We start from the raw sequence: 15,079 nt of genomic DNA on the forward strand, positions 1-15,079 counted from the left end.
CAACTGCTGTTCTAAACTCACTTTCACCATTTGTGTGTGTATGAATTAATCAAAATTCAGTGTTTGACATATCTGGATCAGTGCGTGCACTTTCCAAAAACTTTGAAATGTATAAAAAGTTTTGCATAAATAAATTCTACATACAAATGTCTGTTTTGTTTCAACTCTCACCAAAAATTTGTATCATTCTAACATTTGTCTTCTTCCAATAAAAATTTAAGACAAAATGCAGTCTGCACAGGGATTAGAGATTAATTTATTTCAGCGACAGCTAAATACATAGGATATGAAAAATTTCCAAATATGCATAACAAATAGGATAAACTTTTTTTTTTTTTTTTTTTAAACAGAAAAAAAAAAAGGAAGGGGTTCTCTTTGATAAAGGTCAGTAGAGACATCCGATGCCATTTGTAGTCACACAAAACAAGGACCAAACTGTTCTTCAGATACTCTTCAACAAATGTCGCAATGAAGTGTTATACAGTACACTTTCCATCTCATTAAACACAGTTAGACCGAGGCCCAACAGTTATTTATGTCTAAAATGACTCAGTCCAAGACTATGAAGAGGCAGCAGGCGGTGTGACAGGAGCTGCCGCCTGCTCTTCTTTCAGTCTGCGTTTCATTAGTTTCTTCTTCTTCTTCTCCTCTTTTTCTATCTCAGCAACCATTTCCAAGAACTTGGGGCTGCGGGGGTCCACTGCATAGCCAAAACGCTCTCTGGCCTGAGCCAGCAACTTTGCACGGCGAGCCTTGTCCTCCTTTAGCTTCTGTTTGGTTTCACGCTTTTCTCTGCGCCAGTCGGCTATCATCTTGGGCATTTTGGCCATGTTTGCTGCAATGAGTCTCTCTCTGCAATGGAAATAGAAAAGATTAGTATAACAGATGTTAATGCGGTGCTTGATGCATAGTTGAATGATGGGCAGTCCACCACTCTGGTTTTGAGTGAAATGTTTCAACAACTATTGGATGGATTGCCATGAAATTTGGTTCAAACATTTATGTTCCCCTCTGGATTAATTGTCATAACTGGTGCTCATTTAATCTGCCATATAGCGCCATCATCAGGTCAAGATAATAACATGTCCAATACTATTGTTTATGACCAACTACCTGCAAAACTAATGACAATCCAATCTGCCTCAGCTGTACTTTGTGTTCAGTTCTCATTTGCATGTCAGCAAATGTTAGCATTCTACCAATTTTCAAATAATTTACATGCAAACTACACCTTTTGTATTTTATTCAGGCAAAGTTCTTGTACAGCTACTTGTGTTTAGACAACATTTATCCTGAGAAATTGGTCTCCTTTTAAATTAAAAAGGTTTTGTTGTCCACATTTCTCAAATACATACAAAAAAAAGTTATCATTTTGTTATCGGTACCAATAGTAAGGCATCTATCGCCAATAAAAACTGGAATTTTTAAAAAGATACCCAGCCCTACTGATAAAAATTAAAAGGTTTTTGACTTCATCCCTTTATTAATTTTACAGTTTTCGTTTTCTTTAAATGAGCATCACAGCCTCCCAGATCTGCTAGTGTGGTCACAGACTCTTGGCCATCATAGATTCATACTGTTTGGCCATGGGAAATCATGTCATTGTTGATTCATCTATGGTTTGCTAGATATTAATAAAATAGATGGTGACAAAACCTGGGGAAATGATGCAAATCACCAGTTTCAGCCTTTCCTAAACTACAGATTGTTTCAAAGGGATAGTATGAATTTAGGGTCATAAATGTTTATTAAGGACTCAAGGGTAATACATTTTAATTGTCACATGTACATTGACATAGAGAGGAAGTTCAAATAACTGGCTCATAAATTGGGACATCAGCATTTAACTGCTGACAATCTTCATTGATACTTACTACTGGTAGTTACTTAATAATAATATTTCATCACATCTTTCAGCATCTGTAAAGTAGGGAGCTCTGCATTTTTGAAGTGTTTTAAAATACACTTCTTAAAAACCGGTGGAGATAACGCTCTGCCAGCATCTACAATATTTTCAGCATGTTGAAAAACAGGCAGAAATTGAATTCTTGCATTACAAATTGTAAATATAAAATCGATTTGTGGATTTCTATGCTAGTTTTTTCCAGATGGGAGCCATGACAGCCACAACTCAGTCAGATTAGACAAAATGTATTGATTTTATCTTCAATAGAATATAACCTCGTTAATAGGTCGTGCTGTTGTGGTGGTAACACTATTTGTGAGATATGAACTCTTTTTCCATTTTGTATTGGCCTGAGTAAAATGAAGAGCCTTAATCCAGAGACCACATTTTTTAACTTTTGCAGTGAATAATCTCTCAATCAAGAGAGTTATTTTTTTCATTCAGATGGTTAGAAGGTATTTGATGATTTTGGAAATAAAAGTGTTGTTAAACGAACTTGTGGTATTTGTTTTTCTGAAAAACCTACGCTTAGCTTTGTTACTTAAATGTCATGTCAACATGAGAGGCACAAACTGGGGCTAGGTACTGATTTATGTCACGGAGCATCACATGTTTTGTAGTACTGTAATTAAAGAGTCTTTGGGAGAAATACAAAGACCAAACTGAACTGAGACCAGACACTAAAGGGTGCAGATTGCACAGTTTGGCCTAGCTAGCCGACAATTGACGTACTGGCGTTAGCCACGTTTAGCATTACTTACTTTGCCTGCCATTTTTCGGTTTCCTCCCTCTCCTTGACCGCTATGTTCCTTAGCATCACCTCTAGCGGAGGGTGCCACTCGTTCTCCTCTGCGATGATCCCGTCGAGCTGCTCGTGGCTGGGCCAAAGGGACGTGGGGTCGATGCCCGACGCCGAGCCGTAGCGACCGTACAGCTTCCCGTCGTACCGGGCCGTCTTCTGCCACTCCGGCGTCTTCCGACTGTCTTTGTCTGGAATATATGGATCACAGAGGTTTAGCTTGAGAGGTCTGGGGTTGTAGTACGCTATCTGCAGCAGAGGCCCATACGGAGAATTCGCAGTTTTTGAAGATGAAATTCCACTTAAAGTTCTACATAACACTGCTACCCTCCTGCACAGCACGGACGCCGCCATCTTTCTTCATCTACAAGAAGGACCCAGAGTGAAGTCATAGGTGACTATCGCAGTGCCTGTTCACCACGGCAGATGAGCTTTCGTATGCGCTGCTAATGTTTTATTCTGTAATTTGAACATTTGACCAGGTAATATCACTGTATTACTCATTAGAAAACGCGAAGCACTTTATTTATATAACACATGTCATTACAAAAAGGCAAAGTGCCTTAAATTGGGCATAGAAAACATTACATTAGACAAAAAAGAATGAAATTGAAAATTATTCAAAAGGATAAAGGTTGTGCTCATACCCTGAAAATATCAAGCGATTATTTGATGGACAGAAAATGATGACACAAAAATGTTAATAACTGATATATTGTTTGACATTTTTTAGACCAAACATTCTCTGTTTCCAGCTTCTGGTATGTGAGGATTTGCTACGTTTCTCTGTTTTATATCATTGAAAATTTAATGTATGATGAAGTGATTTGAAGATTTGAAGACGTCACATTGGTGTGTGGGAAATTGTTATGTAACTGTCACTATTTAATGACATTTCAGTGAAAAAAAAAACTTTTTTTTTAGTATAACTAAAGAAATGCCCTTTCTCCTTGTGGTTTGCTATATTGTATCAGTTTCAAACATTTGAAAATTTGAAAATGTTATTTGAAAAATCTTATTTCATAAGACATTATTTTTCTTAGGTTTGTTATACTGGGTTATCGTAGTGGTCAAAATTTAAAAGGCTTTTAGCCTGGTAAATTAATCAGTTTCAGAAGTGCTCTCAGTAACTTTGACCTCCAGGAGTTTTTCACTCAACATCCCCTTGACTTGGAAGTAGCTGTGAGCAGGTGGGCTGTAGCCAGAGCACTAGAGCAAGAAGAGAAGCTGAGACTCTCATAACACCTTTTTTGAACATTTGGGGACCATTGGGCAGGGGAATAAACCTTTTAAAAGAAAGGATCTTTGTTTTAACCTCCTGAGCCTCACCTCCTCCTTCCTGTTTTAACAGCCTCCTACATCCCTAAACTTTTATATTTAATTTATTTTCAAGACGCCCAGATAGAACAAATGGGGTTGCTCTGGAGTGCAGCGCTTACGGAGACAGATGTCATCGCTTTTGTGTCGTTTGAGCGCACAGAGCTCTCCATCGTCATTAAAGATTTAGGGTTCCCATGGCAGGGGTGGCACTAGGCTGGAGGTGGGGGTGGGCATGACAGAGGCTTAATTTGGCTTAGGAGCGATCTGGTGCCAAGCCCGGGGCTTTAGGGATCACATCAACGTCAGTCACAGGCAAATAGGCTTGTTAGCAGTTAGACGATAAGGGGATGGTGGCAAGATGACAGATCTATTTCTGAGTGAGAATGTGAGTGGGAGGAATGGGTGGTATGTTAATACATTTTTAGGGAAGTTATATAGAACATGCTCACCTGAATTACGACTCTGTTACCCCTTGTAATGGCATCTCTGTTAACAGATGCATTTAATTAATATAGAACAGTACATTTGTTTTGAATTTAAGGAGTAGTTACAGTTGTCCAGAGTATCTACTGAGAGATTTACATAAATTCATGAAGATGAACAGTAAAGGGTCAGCCCAGCACAACACTTTGGTCCCCTGTGTTGGTCAGATTTGCAAGATCACATATGTTCTTGGCAAAACATTTATAGATGAATTACAGATCTCTCACAAGAAGTAATCAGGGTTCTGTTGAATTTGAACCCAAGGGCACATCTTGGTAATTCTAGCAGTTCAGGTGATTACCCTTGAAGAATAGAGCCTTGTGAGTAGACCACGTGCGGTCCACAGAGCCCCTGACTATCTCAAGGACCACCTTCATAGGTATGGGGGAACTCATACATACCACAGCTAGTGTTGATAACTCGGGCTTGCTGAAATTTAATACCAACATTGGTACTTGTTCCTTTAGGTTCTTTGGTGCCAGGAACTGGAAAAAATAATAGGAAACCAATACAATTTTTATGTCCCCCTTCAGTCCAAAATGTGTTCTGCTTATTGTTTGTTCACTTGGATTTTTGTGCTTCACTTTGCAGACTGTGTACGTGCAGAGTTTGACACTGAAAAGCTGTTTTCAAATTCATCCGCTGAAGGAGGAAAGTTTCTCTGGGCTCACCTTAAATCTCGGTTTAAGATGTGTGTGTAACAGCAAAACTTTGTGACATCACAGCTACTTTGGAAGCCAATCATTGTCTAATGTTCAGCCTAAAGAAGTGTAATGTGAAAACTTGAAACCTCCAATGCACATACACGAAGAACAGACTTTTCAGTGAAGTAGAAGGCATCTAGTGTCCAGCAGTTAAACTTTTGAAACAATACAATAATAATACAAATAATAATACATATAAACAATACAATAATATTTATAAATTCTGGATTTTTCAGTGACTACATGTGCTTTTACTATTTTTTTAATTCCTCAATTTAACTTTTTTTTTGGAAAAAGCATATTAATCACAAATGATTATTTAAGGAGTAGTTTTATATGTATTAAAACATCTGAAAGGAATCTTTAAGCTTCTTATCCTTATAACTTGTATGTATTTTTTTAGACAGAAATTTTTAGATGTTTGACTTGGAGTGATGTTTTTGATATGAGTATTTATTTTGATAGGTTGGTGGTAGTAGTATGATGCTGCCCATTAGTGCATCCTTGCTTTTTTTGTATCAATGGAAATAGGATTTTAGTGTGTCAACTAGAGCTATCATGATAAGACAATTAATCAATTAGGTGTTTTACAGAAAATTAATCTCCAACAATTTCAATAAGCAAGTAATCATGTAAATTATTTTCCAAGCCAAAACGCCAAAAAGTTTGCTGGTTCAACTTTACACTGTTAGTCGAACAAAACAAGACATTTGAAATGACCTACAGCTCTGGGTAGTTGCGATAGGCTTTTTTTTCCACTATTTTCAGGGTATTCAATTTTGTAGTTGTGCGTGCTTTAATTAATTCCTTCTCATAGACTAAACAAAAGACACCTTAAATAAAAGCAGCACCAGTGGCCGTCCATATGGGCTGTTTAAGAAAATTTTAACACTCTGCACCCTTTTAATCCTGTTATCACAGTGCATGATTTTACAAGTGGTGCCCCCATGCAGCTGTGGTTTAGCTACTTCAGTAGGATGCCATGTGGGAATCTATTTTAACCTTTTCTGAACTTAATGAACTGCATGAAAAAGTCATGGGCATATTACTTAGTTGTCATGTTAACATACAGTATATCAAGGGATAGAATAGTTTCAAGGGATTTCCTTTGTAATAATAGAATATTTTATCTATCCATCTATCTATCCATCTATCTATCAATCTATCTATCTATCTATCTATCTATCTATCTATCTATCTATCTATCTATCTATCTATCTATCTATCTATCTATCTATCTATCTATCTATCTATCTATCTATCTATCTATCTATCTATCTATCTATCTATCTATCTATCTATCTATCTATCTATCTATCCATCTATCTATCTATCTATCTATCTATCTCTTTTTCTGTGTCTCTCTCTCTCTCTCTCACACACACACACAAGAGAGCCAAGGTTTGGTTTTGTATTTACTGTGAAGCAATTTGCCAAGCCAGTGTTACTATTTGTTGACACAAAGAAGAAATCATAATAAATTGAGTCTAAATGAACCACACTTTTGTTGGCCTTAAACAATGACAGGGTTTTACTCAAAATCTGGCACCAAGAATGAGATTTGTCAGCATTTCCCCAGAACAGGGGATGAGGACAAAATCCAAATAAAAGAGAGCTGAGCCCCAAAATATCTCCATTTCCTGGTAATGACAGCACACTGTGGCTATACTGCCCAAACTAAGAGAAAAAAAGACAAAAAAAAAAGGCTCATTGGTAAGACAAGTCCCCGCAGTGCTGGTGATAAATTATTGCTTTCTGCAGGGACATCATGCAGAAATTAATAATCCTAAAGTAACTAATGTTGCCCTTGGCAACATCGATGTAAATTGCTCATAGACAACTTAAGCTTCCTCCTCAAAAATGTAAAATCTGCACATCTGTATGGTACTAGTGATTTCTCAGTTTGTGGTTTAAAAAAAGGCCATCATGCTCACAACAAAAAAATAGGAGTGTGCAGATTTTTTTTTTTTTCTACTGGAGCTTAAGTAATGGCTGTGATCACTCTTGCAGCTCTCTGCAGGCTACTTTTTAAACACCCCATCCACCCCCCCACTAACGTTAAATTTGGACTTAACCCAATTCAGAACTGCCAGCGTAAGCAGTCCTATGAAGGGGGCTCGGGCGGTGGAGTTTTGGTGGTGGTGTTGTGGGTGTGGGGGCTGGTGTGTGTGCGAGGGAAAGCGAAGGGCAGAAGAGGACAGTGAGCTTTCCGTGACGAGCAGCAGAGTATTTTACAGTAATAGATGCACCACATGGAGATCCAGTTAGTGATGTGTTTGGAGTGCGGCAGGGTGGGGTGGGGTGCGATTGAGGAGGGTGGGGGATGTCTCAGTGCCTTGCTGCATTCTCCACTGAGTCTGTGAAAAGATGCAGGGGTGGCTGTGGCTTTCTGGGGGATTCATCTACCTGGACAGAGGAGTGATGGCGAGACGAGGGGAGTGGAGCACTTTAGCCACCAGAGAGCTTTTATTTCTGCTCATTTTACAGTGAAAAGTGCAGTAATAATGACAAGCTGGGACTCCCCAGACTCCCACTTCATTTCCTGCTACATAATGGCTGTAACATTTTAACTAAATTATATTGCATCACAAATCTTTATATCTCACGGTCATGTAAACACCTGAAGAGAAACACATTCCTGTGAACATATACACACGCTGGGTTTACATAAGGATTTGGCATTTGTTCCTTGGCTCTAATGGCAATGGATTCCCACAGTAGTAAACAACTGTGCCACTCTCTGCCCCTGATACATTAAGATTTTTTCCTACAAATGATCAAACAGCCTTGGGAATTGAACAGATTGTGGTTTATAAAATCTGTGTATGCGCCCAATTTGACAGATTTGTAAACAACCAGGATGACATCCCCAAAATGTTTAGTTATGATGGAGCTCAGAGTTTCTCCTCTCTCTTTGGGACTCCTCAGGCCTGTACAGCCCAGCTCAGGGTCCTAATGAGATGATGAATGGGAGCATACGGAGTGATGGAGGCATTCAATCCACCAGTGACTGCTAATTTAAGCCGAGATTCATCAAATGTGGGCCTGCACTCAGATGCATCTTCATAAAATAGTGCCGGGGTCCAGTGAAGATGAATGGAGGTAATTATCAGCTCTACCTGTTCACAGCCATCCTCCTCTTCTCTTTGGCTTCCTGGGGTTCCAGGACTCTTAATCTGTGTGCATGAAAAGCTGATGCTTAAATCAAATTCCTCTTTTTACTGATAGATCTCAATTGAGTCTGAAGTGAGGGATTGTTCCACATTATACTAGTGCAGCAGTACTTTTGCTCTCATCTGACGCAAGATGCCTTAGTGCCACACTGAATGCCCCATTCCGCACATTGGCACCAAATGATCTAATCACTAGGGGGCGGCTATGGCTCAGCAGGTAGAGTAGGTCGTCCACTAAGCGGAAGGTCGGTGGTTTGATCCACAGCTCCTCTAGTCCGCATGTCGAAGTGTCCTTGGGCAAGATACTGAACCCCAAATTGTGTGTAGAAAGAGCAGTATGTATAGAAAGGTGTGCTGTATGAATGTGTGTTTGCTATATAAGTGCAGTCCATTACTAGGATTTCTCAACTGATACAGACAGACACTTAGTACTGAATGAAGACACTTAGTGCTTACTGCTATAACTTGGTTAATAGAGCTATAACTATCTGCTCTTCCAGTTGGCATAATTGTGTTGGGTTTCTATGAAAATCTCCTGCCAGAGGCATTGATTACTATAGGTTATGTACTATGGTAGGTCTAACTAGCTGTACACTGCAATACAAGAATGCTGTTTCTTTATTTCCATGTCTTTTACATGGCTCATCAAATGAGGATACTGACTTCTTGCCTGGGACATGCAGCTTTAGCCTCAGTCTTATAGAATGATATCTTGTTTGTAGCCATCAAGTACAGGGTTCCCATTCAGCTAAAAATATTAAAAGATTAACCGGAGACAGCGTTTTCAACCAAATCATAAAGTTAATATTCTCTTCATCTTTATATGAGAAAGTGGAGTTACTGAATGATTCGAGGAACAAGCTGCCGCCCGATTTAACCTGGATCACCTGGACACATGGGATGCACATTGTCTTCTAGCAGGACAGTCCCTTGAGCCCTAACTCCAGGATGCTGAGTCACAGTCTGTACACAGTCACATTCAGATAAATACTCATACAGAGGCACAGACACTTAGACACAGCTACACCCATCATTTTGGAGATTTTTGGGATGGGGGATTCTGCAGTACAGAGGGGGAATTTAAGAGGGAGGGGTGGTACATATGGCACCAGCCTGGCGCAGACATCGTTCCCGTTGCTCCCTTAGCTGCGCCCACGCCATCTGTCATTTGTGTGAACATCTGCAAACCCAAGGTGCCCTTGTCACCCAATGTTAGAGCAGTATGTTTGGCTTTTCCATTAAGGAAACCTGGAGTGATTCACCAGAACAAAACCTATTAGACTGGATGGTGTAGTGGTGAATCAGCTGCATTGCAGAGGCACATTAAATAGTAGGGTTTTCCTCCTCCGGCAGGGCCGCCCGCCTGTCTAGCATGTCTGGCTAGCATGACATCTCATCTACTAACTGACTGACAATTTGGCCTGAGTCTGCTTTTTCTTTATGAGCCTCGGCTCCTCCCGATTTCTTCCTGTCTCTCTGATTCTACTGCAAAACAGATGGCTTCACCTCATCCTCATTTTGAATCTATCTCCTCTCTGTACACTCAAGATTGCATAAGACCCCAGGAGGCTTGAATGGTGGTACCATGTTGTGGTCGTTTTTGGTGCAAAATTTGCAGTTGCATTTTGGCATCATCCAAAATGAATAAAAATAAACAAAAACAGATTGAGAATATACTCTAAAAACTGAGTAATGATTTTGCTTCTTATTCTAGAGAACACCATGAATGCCACTCTCTGTTTTGATTCTAGTTGAGATATTTTCAGACACAGAGAGCCGGTGACAGATGGATTGCTATGCTAAGAGTGGACAGTGTGTTATTCACTGCTGCAGCTCTCTAGAGAGCGTTGCTGTCTATTGCATATGGTGCTGAGCTGGATTACAGCAACAAGATCACAACAATATGCTCATTGTCCACCATGCAGGGGATATAATCTCAAGGATTACCCTCCGATGAGACTGGCTGCGGCCTCTCTGGAGGATACAGAGTGAGATGGTAGTTTTTACGCAGCCCTTGGCAGGGAGCGTCCTATTTTTGAAATTCTTTGGTCTTTCATGCTCCAGAGTTTTATTTCAATTGTCATCCTCTTTTTTGCCTGCACATGAAGCTGGATGCAGCACTGGGCAAAGCTTTGCTTCCCACAGCTGCCTCTCCAAAAGAAATGGGCAAACACACACACACACGCAAACAGCAATCTCGCTACCATCTGCTGCAGTGATTGAGCGAGGACGCTGCTGTCAAGTTAGTTGTGAATTCGAAACAGCAGCTGAGCGGACACACTGTGCCCTGACCAAGCAGAGTAGCACCACTGCTCCCCGGCTTCCTGGCACAATGGGATCCATCTGACACACTGATGAATTCACACACACCGATGAAAGATTGCAGGCCAAAATCACAGACATGATCTCAATGTTGTGTGAAACTGAAAACCCATTTTTAATTACAATCTTAACTCACAAGGTTGTAGAGAAAAATTAATTAAGCTATGATGTCACTAACATATAGATTTATATATAACGAACTGTGAACAGTGTTTTTTTTTTTCCTGGACCAGTACATGACTATAGAAGGCTTTTGAACTTGTGTTTACTTCTCCCTTTGCTTCTTTTCTTCTTCTTTTTGTGAATGGAAAAACTGACCTGCACTCTTTGTAAGCAAGCTATATGTTTCGGAAAGCCTTACAAGCATTCTCTAAAAATGTGCATTTAAATAACAGAAGAAGAAAGGAATAGGTATCAAGCAGGCATGGACACTACGCATACAAAACAGAACCCAAACAAACACCCTGGGAGCTGAACATTCAACACCAGCCAAGGAGCGCCTGACAGAGTGGACTGCCTTTGAAAAGAGCACCTGCATGCTGTAAGTGTCTCAAACACAGAAACTCTAGCCTCAAGAGCTCTTTACAACACTGGAGGTCACTGGTTTTCTTGTCAGCAAGTTTGTCTTCATGGACAGAATCCCCATATATGCTACTTGATGTTATTTATTATTTATTTGCAATTTGTCACCTGGCTTGTTTACTTTTCTTTCTGCTCATTTAGTACTCAACTTTGTCCTGACGGGCTCATTAGCAGCGGCCTCATTCCAGGAAGAAACCACCAGGTTAAAGCCTCACATTTCTGAACTGAGCGACACGGCTCAGGCGCCGCACGTTAAATGAGGCTTGGCCCCTTTCCTCATGGGGAAGCTGCAGAGAGAGGAGCCAACAATGTGTTTTCACTTTTATGTATTTTCATAAGTCATCTAGTTGGCCATTAAAGTCGATATTTTGCACAAGAAACTGCATCTTTTCCAAAAAAGCAACATGCTTGTGTTAAAATTAAATTCCCTTTCCCCTTTTTCTTCCACTTTTTAAGTTTTTGGGAATACTCATTAGACTCCTGCACAGAAGAGTTTAACCAACATGCAGGAGAAGGTTTTTACCATGGAACATACTGTAATTTTAAAGTCCCAGAGGTTTCCACATCTGGCAACTGTCTCTCCTTGGTCTTACTTTCCTGAAAGTCAGACTTAAAGTATAGTGAAGGGATGAGGATCAGTACATTTTTGTAGTGCATAGGTGGTGCTTGTGTATCTGACCAGAGGAACTATGTGACATTTAGCCCTTGTGCACATGACATGTAAAATGCCCAGAACAAGAAGTTTACCATGGCATCATCAAATTTTTAAAAGGGAGTAAAAAGGGAGGGGATGAGTTGTCTCTTTTCTATGCTTCAGAGTTAAATGAGTGTAGCTGAGCCATTTGAATGATTAGACGCATCCCGATTAAAAATGTAGTTAAAACATGGAGAATCTAATGATTTCCCCACAGATTGTAATTAAACAGTAATTCTTGTTGATATATATATATATGTGTGTATATACATATATATATATATATATACATATATGTATGTATATAATAAATGACATTAAAATCATATAAAACAAACAAACAAAACAAAACAAGACAAAAATATATGAGAAAAACCAAAATAAATGAGCAAGTGACCCTTCAGCAAATAGGCACCCCTCACATAACAGTGATACCGATGGATGGGTTTTACTTCCTTTAGTTTCAGACCATCAGAGTCAAGTAATAACTTTAGGCTTTTTTCATTTATTCACAGTTTAAAGTTGAACATTTTGCAAGTTAATTGTAACTCTGTTGGTTGAAAATTTCACTTTTACTATTGGGCACTATATAAAAATATTATAGACCATATATAGACCATCATTCCTGAAACTTGTTGCAGGATTTATTTTAGAGCAGAGCTATTCTATTGTTAAAAATTGAATTTGCTTTTTTTAATTTTACCATACCATGCCAAAGTATGCACTGTGCAAGTGCATTATTTGAAAAATAAATAAATAAATAATACATATATATATATATATATATATATATATATATATATATATATATATATATATATACTCAATATTTATGGACTCAGTTATCAAGAGCGAAAACATGTGGTTAGGGTACACTGGGTTGGGGAGGGCTGCCTGAATTTTAAATCTATCTTACTTTGAAAAAAAACTACATTACCCTACCTCCAATATCTCAACACAATATACCCTAATTAAAACTGATAACTGATTTTAATGCTGTGGCTGATTGGCGTTTACTTGCACGTTTAGTACCCAATATTTTCCAAAGATGTCATACCTGCAGTTAATACATTTCCCTTTGATTTGATTTCTCTACACTTTTAATTTCTTCCAGGTTCCTAAAGGGTGTGCCAGCGCATTATAGGGAGGGTGTCAAATTGATCTGATTGGTGGAAAAGGGGAGGGGGAGAGAGAGAGATAGAGAGAGAGAAAGAGTGAGAGAGAGAGAGAGAGATGGACTGTAGAGAGAGGAGGGGATCATCTGAGAGCAGACAGAAAGGGAGGTAAAACTGAAAACAGATGGCAGAGCTGGCACCTGTCTTAAGCTAAAATCTGTTTGGAGCTGTTTTCCACATCTTGAAAAAAAAAAAAAAAAGCCAATTCTGCATATTATGCCAACAAAAAAAGACACTCTCCGGTTTTAACCCTTTGTGACCATGCCCTCCCTATAGCTTTTTAGTCATAATAGGATGCCCCCCTCTGAACAGGAGGAGATACAAAAACCTCTCAAATCCTTCCACTCTGTCTCACCCCAGCCTTGTAAGCAAACAGAGGGGGCATTCAGAACAGGAGAGAGTCCCATTTAAAGCATTAATCTGTGGGCACATGCTGCAAAACAGCAGAGACCCAAACAAGCATCTCAGACCTGTCAACACACACACAAACACACACACACACACACACACACACACACACACACACACACACACACACACACACACACACGTACGCAGACACTCAGAGCAGCCAGGCTTGCCCAGGCTAAACATGGCATTTATTTGGCAAGTAAGGAAGTCTGTTCCAGGTGGCTGCATATATAAGTTGCAATCAGTTTGAACCCTCTTAGGTCGCTCCCCTTCAAAGAACCATACTGGTACTTTTACATGTTTGAGCCATTTATTGCTAATCACAGGTACTTTGCCAAAGTACCAAAAGAGTTTTGAATGTTTTAAGCTTTCTAGGCAGCTATTATTTTCCATCCATTTCACGAGGTATGAAAATCAACTGGCATAGACTTCAGATTTGCTTGACGCAGGTAATCCACCAGAGTGAATTATGTTTCTGCCAAAGTTCCATGATGCTGAAATGGGGACTGTTTTGAAAAGTCAGCTGCTGCATTTTCACTGTGAATTTTCCCTGCTTATCTATCTTTCTCTGCAAGTTAAAGATTTTCAAACCATCTGAAAGGAATGAAAACCAGTGTTGGCCAGGCATATAGAAAAAAAACGAAGTGTGCATGACTCCTAGTGTATGGGCTAGAAAAGGTAAAACAACACGGGGTGTGTGTTTTTCTAGTTAAAAGAAATACTATTAGATTTATTATAATTTTAGTGTTGTCACTTTCAAATATGGTTAGTTTTCCAATCAAATGGGATGCCAAGCAAAGTTTTTCCAGCATGACTCTGTTTCATAGATAGGCTCATTACAAACTAAAATTCACCACTGCCTGTGCTCAAGAAGAAATGGGAGTAATTTTATGAGCAAATTGTGTAACACTTTATAATCAACAGGGGTGGAAAGTAACTAAGTACATTTACTCAAGTCCTACTTTATACTTAAGTACAATTTTGAATTACTTGTACGTTACTTACTATTACTATTTCCATTCTATGCTACTCTACTTACACATTATTGCGTCAATAATTATGATTCAATAATATAATAAATACTGTGTCATTCTAGAATAAGCCATTCTGCATAATGAGTACTCTTTCTTCTGGTTCTATAAATATATTTTGTTGCTTATACTTCTGTACATTTAGGGTGTTTAAGTAAAATTCTATTATTTCTATTAGTATTTCTGCACTGCATTATTGCTTTTTTTTAATTACATGTAAGTTCTTCTATCACAACTGATAATAAAGGTACAAAAACCGATGGATAATTATTGCATGATGTGATGATACTTTGATGCAAGACTTAATGCAGGATGTATCATTAATTCCTCACCATTAGGAAATGATCAAATCACTATAACTTTATGTGATTAGTTGACAGTTAATGGATGATAAGTTAATGAATATTAACTCACATATGTGATATGCCACCAATTTTGCTGGAAACCAGTTACACAGAAAAGTGATCAGCCTATCTGAA

The 15,079-nt window shown here is 39.0% G+C and overlaps 1 protein-coding gene and 1 long non-coding RNA gene across 2 annotated transcripts; one reads left to right on the forward strand and one right to left on the reverse strand.

The window, feature by feature from the left end:
• Positions 1-318: 318 nt before the first annotated feature.
• gadd45gip1 (growth arrest and DNA-damage-inducible, gamma interacting protein 1) lies at positions 319-3,143 on the reverse strand. The gene is made up of 2 exons (XM_040123546.1): positions 2,668-3,143; positions 319-852 (listed from the first exon to the last, which is right to left on the reverse strand). Exons 1-2 carry the CDS (start codon positions 3,057-3,059, stop codon positions 561-563), a joined length of 684 nt encoding a protein of 227 aa, XP_039979480.1. The 5' UTR covers positions 3,060-3,143; the 3' UTR covers positions 319-560.
• LOC120788056 lies at positions 3,108-11,232 on the forward strand. The gene is made up of 3 exons (XR_005707184.1): positions 3,108-3,187; positions 8,141-8,314; positions 11,103-11,232. It is a non-coding gene; the product is annotated as an uncharacterized LOC120788056 (long non-coding RNA).
• The last annotated feature ends 3,847 nt before the right edge of the window (positions 11,233-15,079 follow it).

This window comes from Xiphias gladius, chromosome 3 (genome assembly GCF_016859285.1).
Source record: "Xiphias gladius isolate SHS-SW01 ecotype Sanya breed wild chromosome 3, ASM1685928v1, whole genome shotgun sequence".
In the NCBI taxonomy this organism is placed as follows: Eukaryota; Metazoa; Chordata; class Actinopteri; order Istiophoriformes; family Xiphiidae; genus Xiphias; species Xiphias gladius.

What these genes read in the sequence shown, in the direction of transcription:
- gadd45gip1 (XM_040123546.1), bottom strand. Translation starts at nt 3,059, where the DNA reads ATGGCGGCGTCCGTGCTGTGCAGGAGGGTAGCAGTGTTATGTAGAACT. An exon ending in ACCGAAAAATGGCAGGCAAA is followed by an intron (nt 853 to 2,667) that starts GTAAGTAATGCT and finishes TTTCCATTGCAG; the next exon opens with AGAGAGACTCATTGCAGCAA.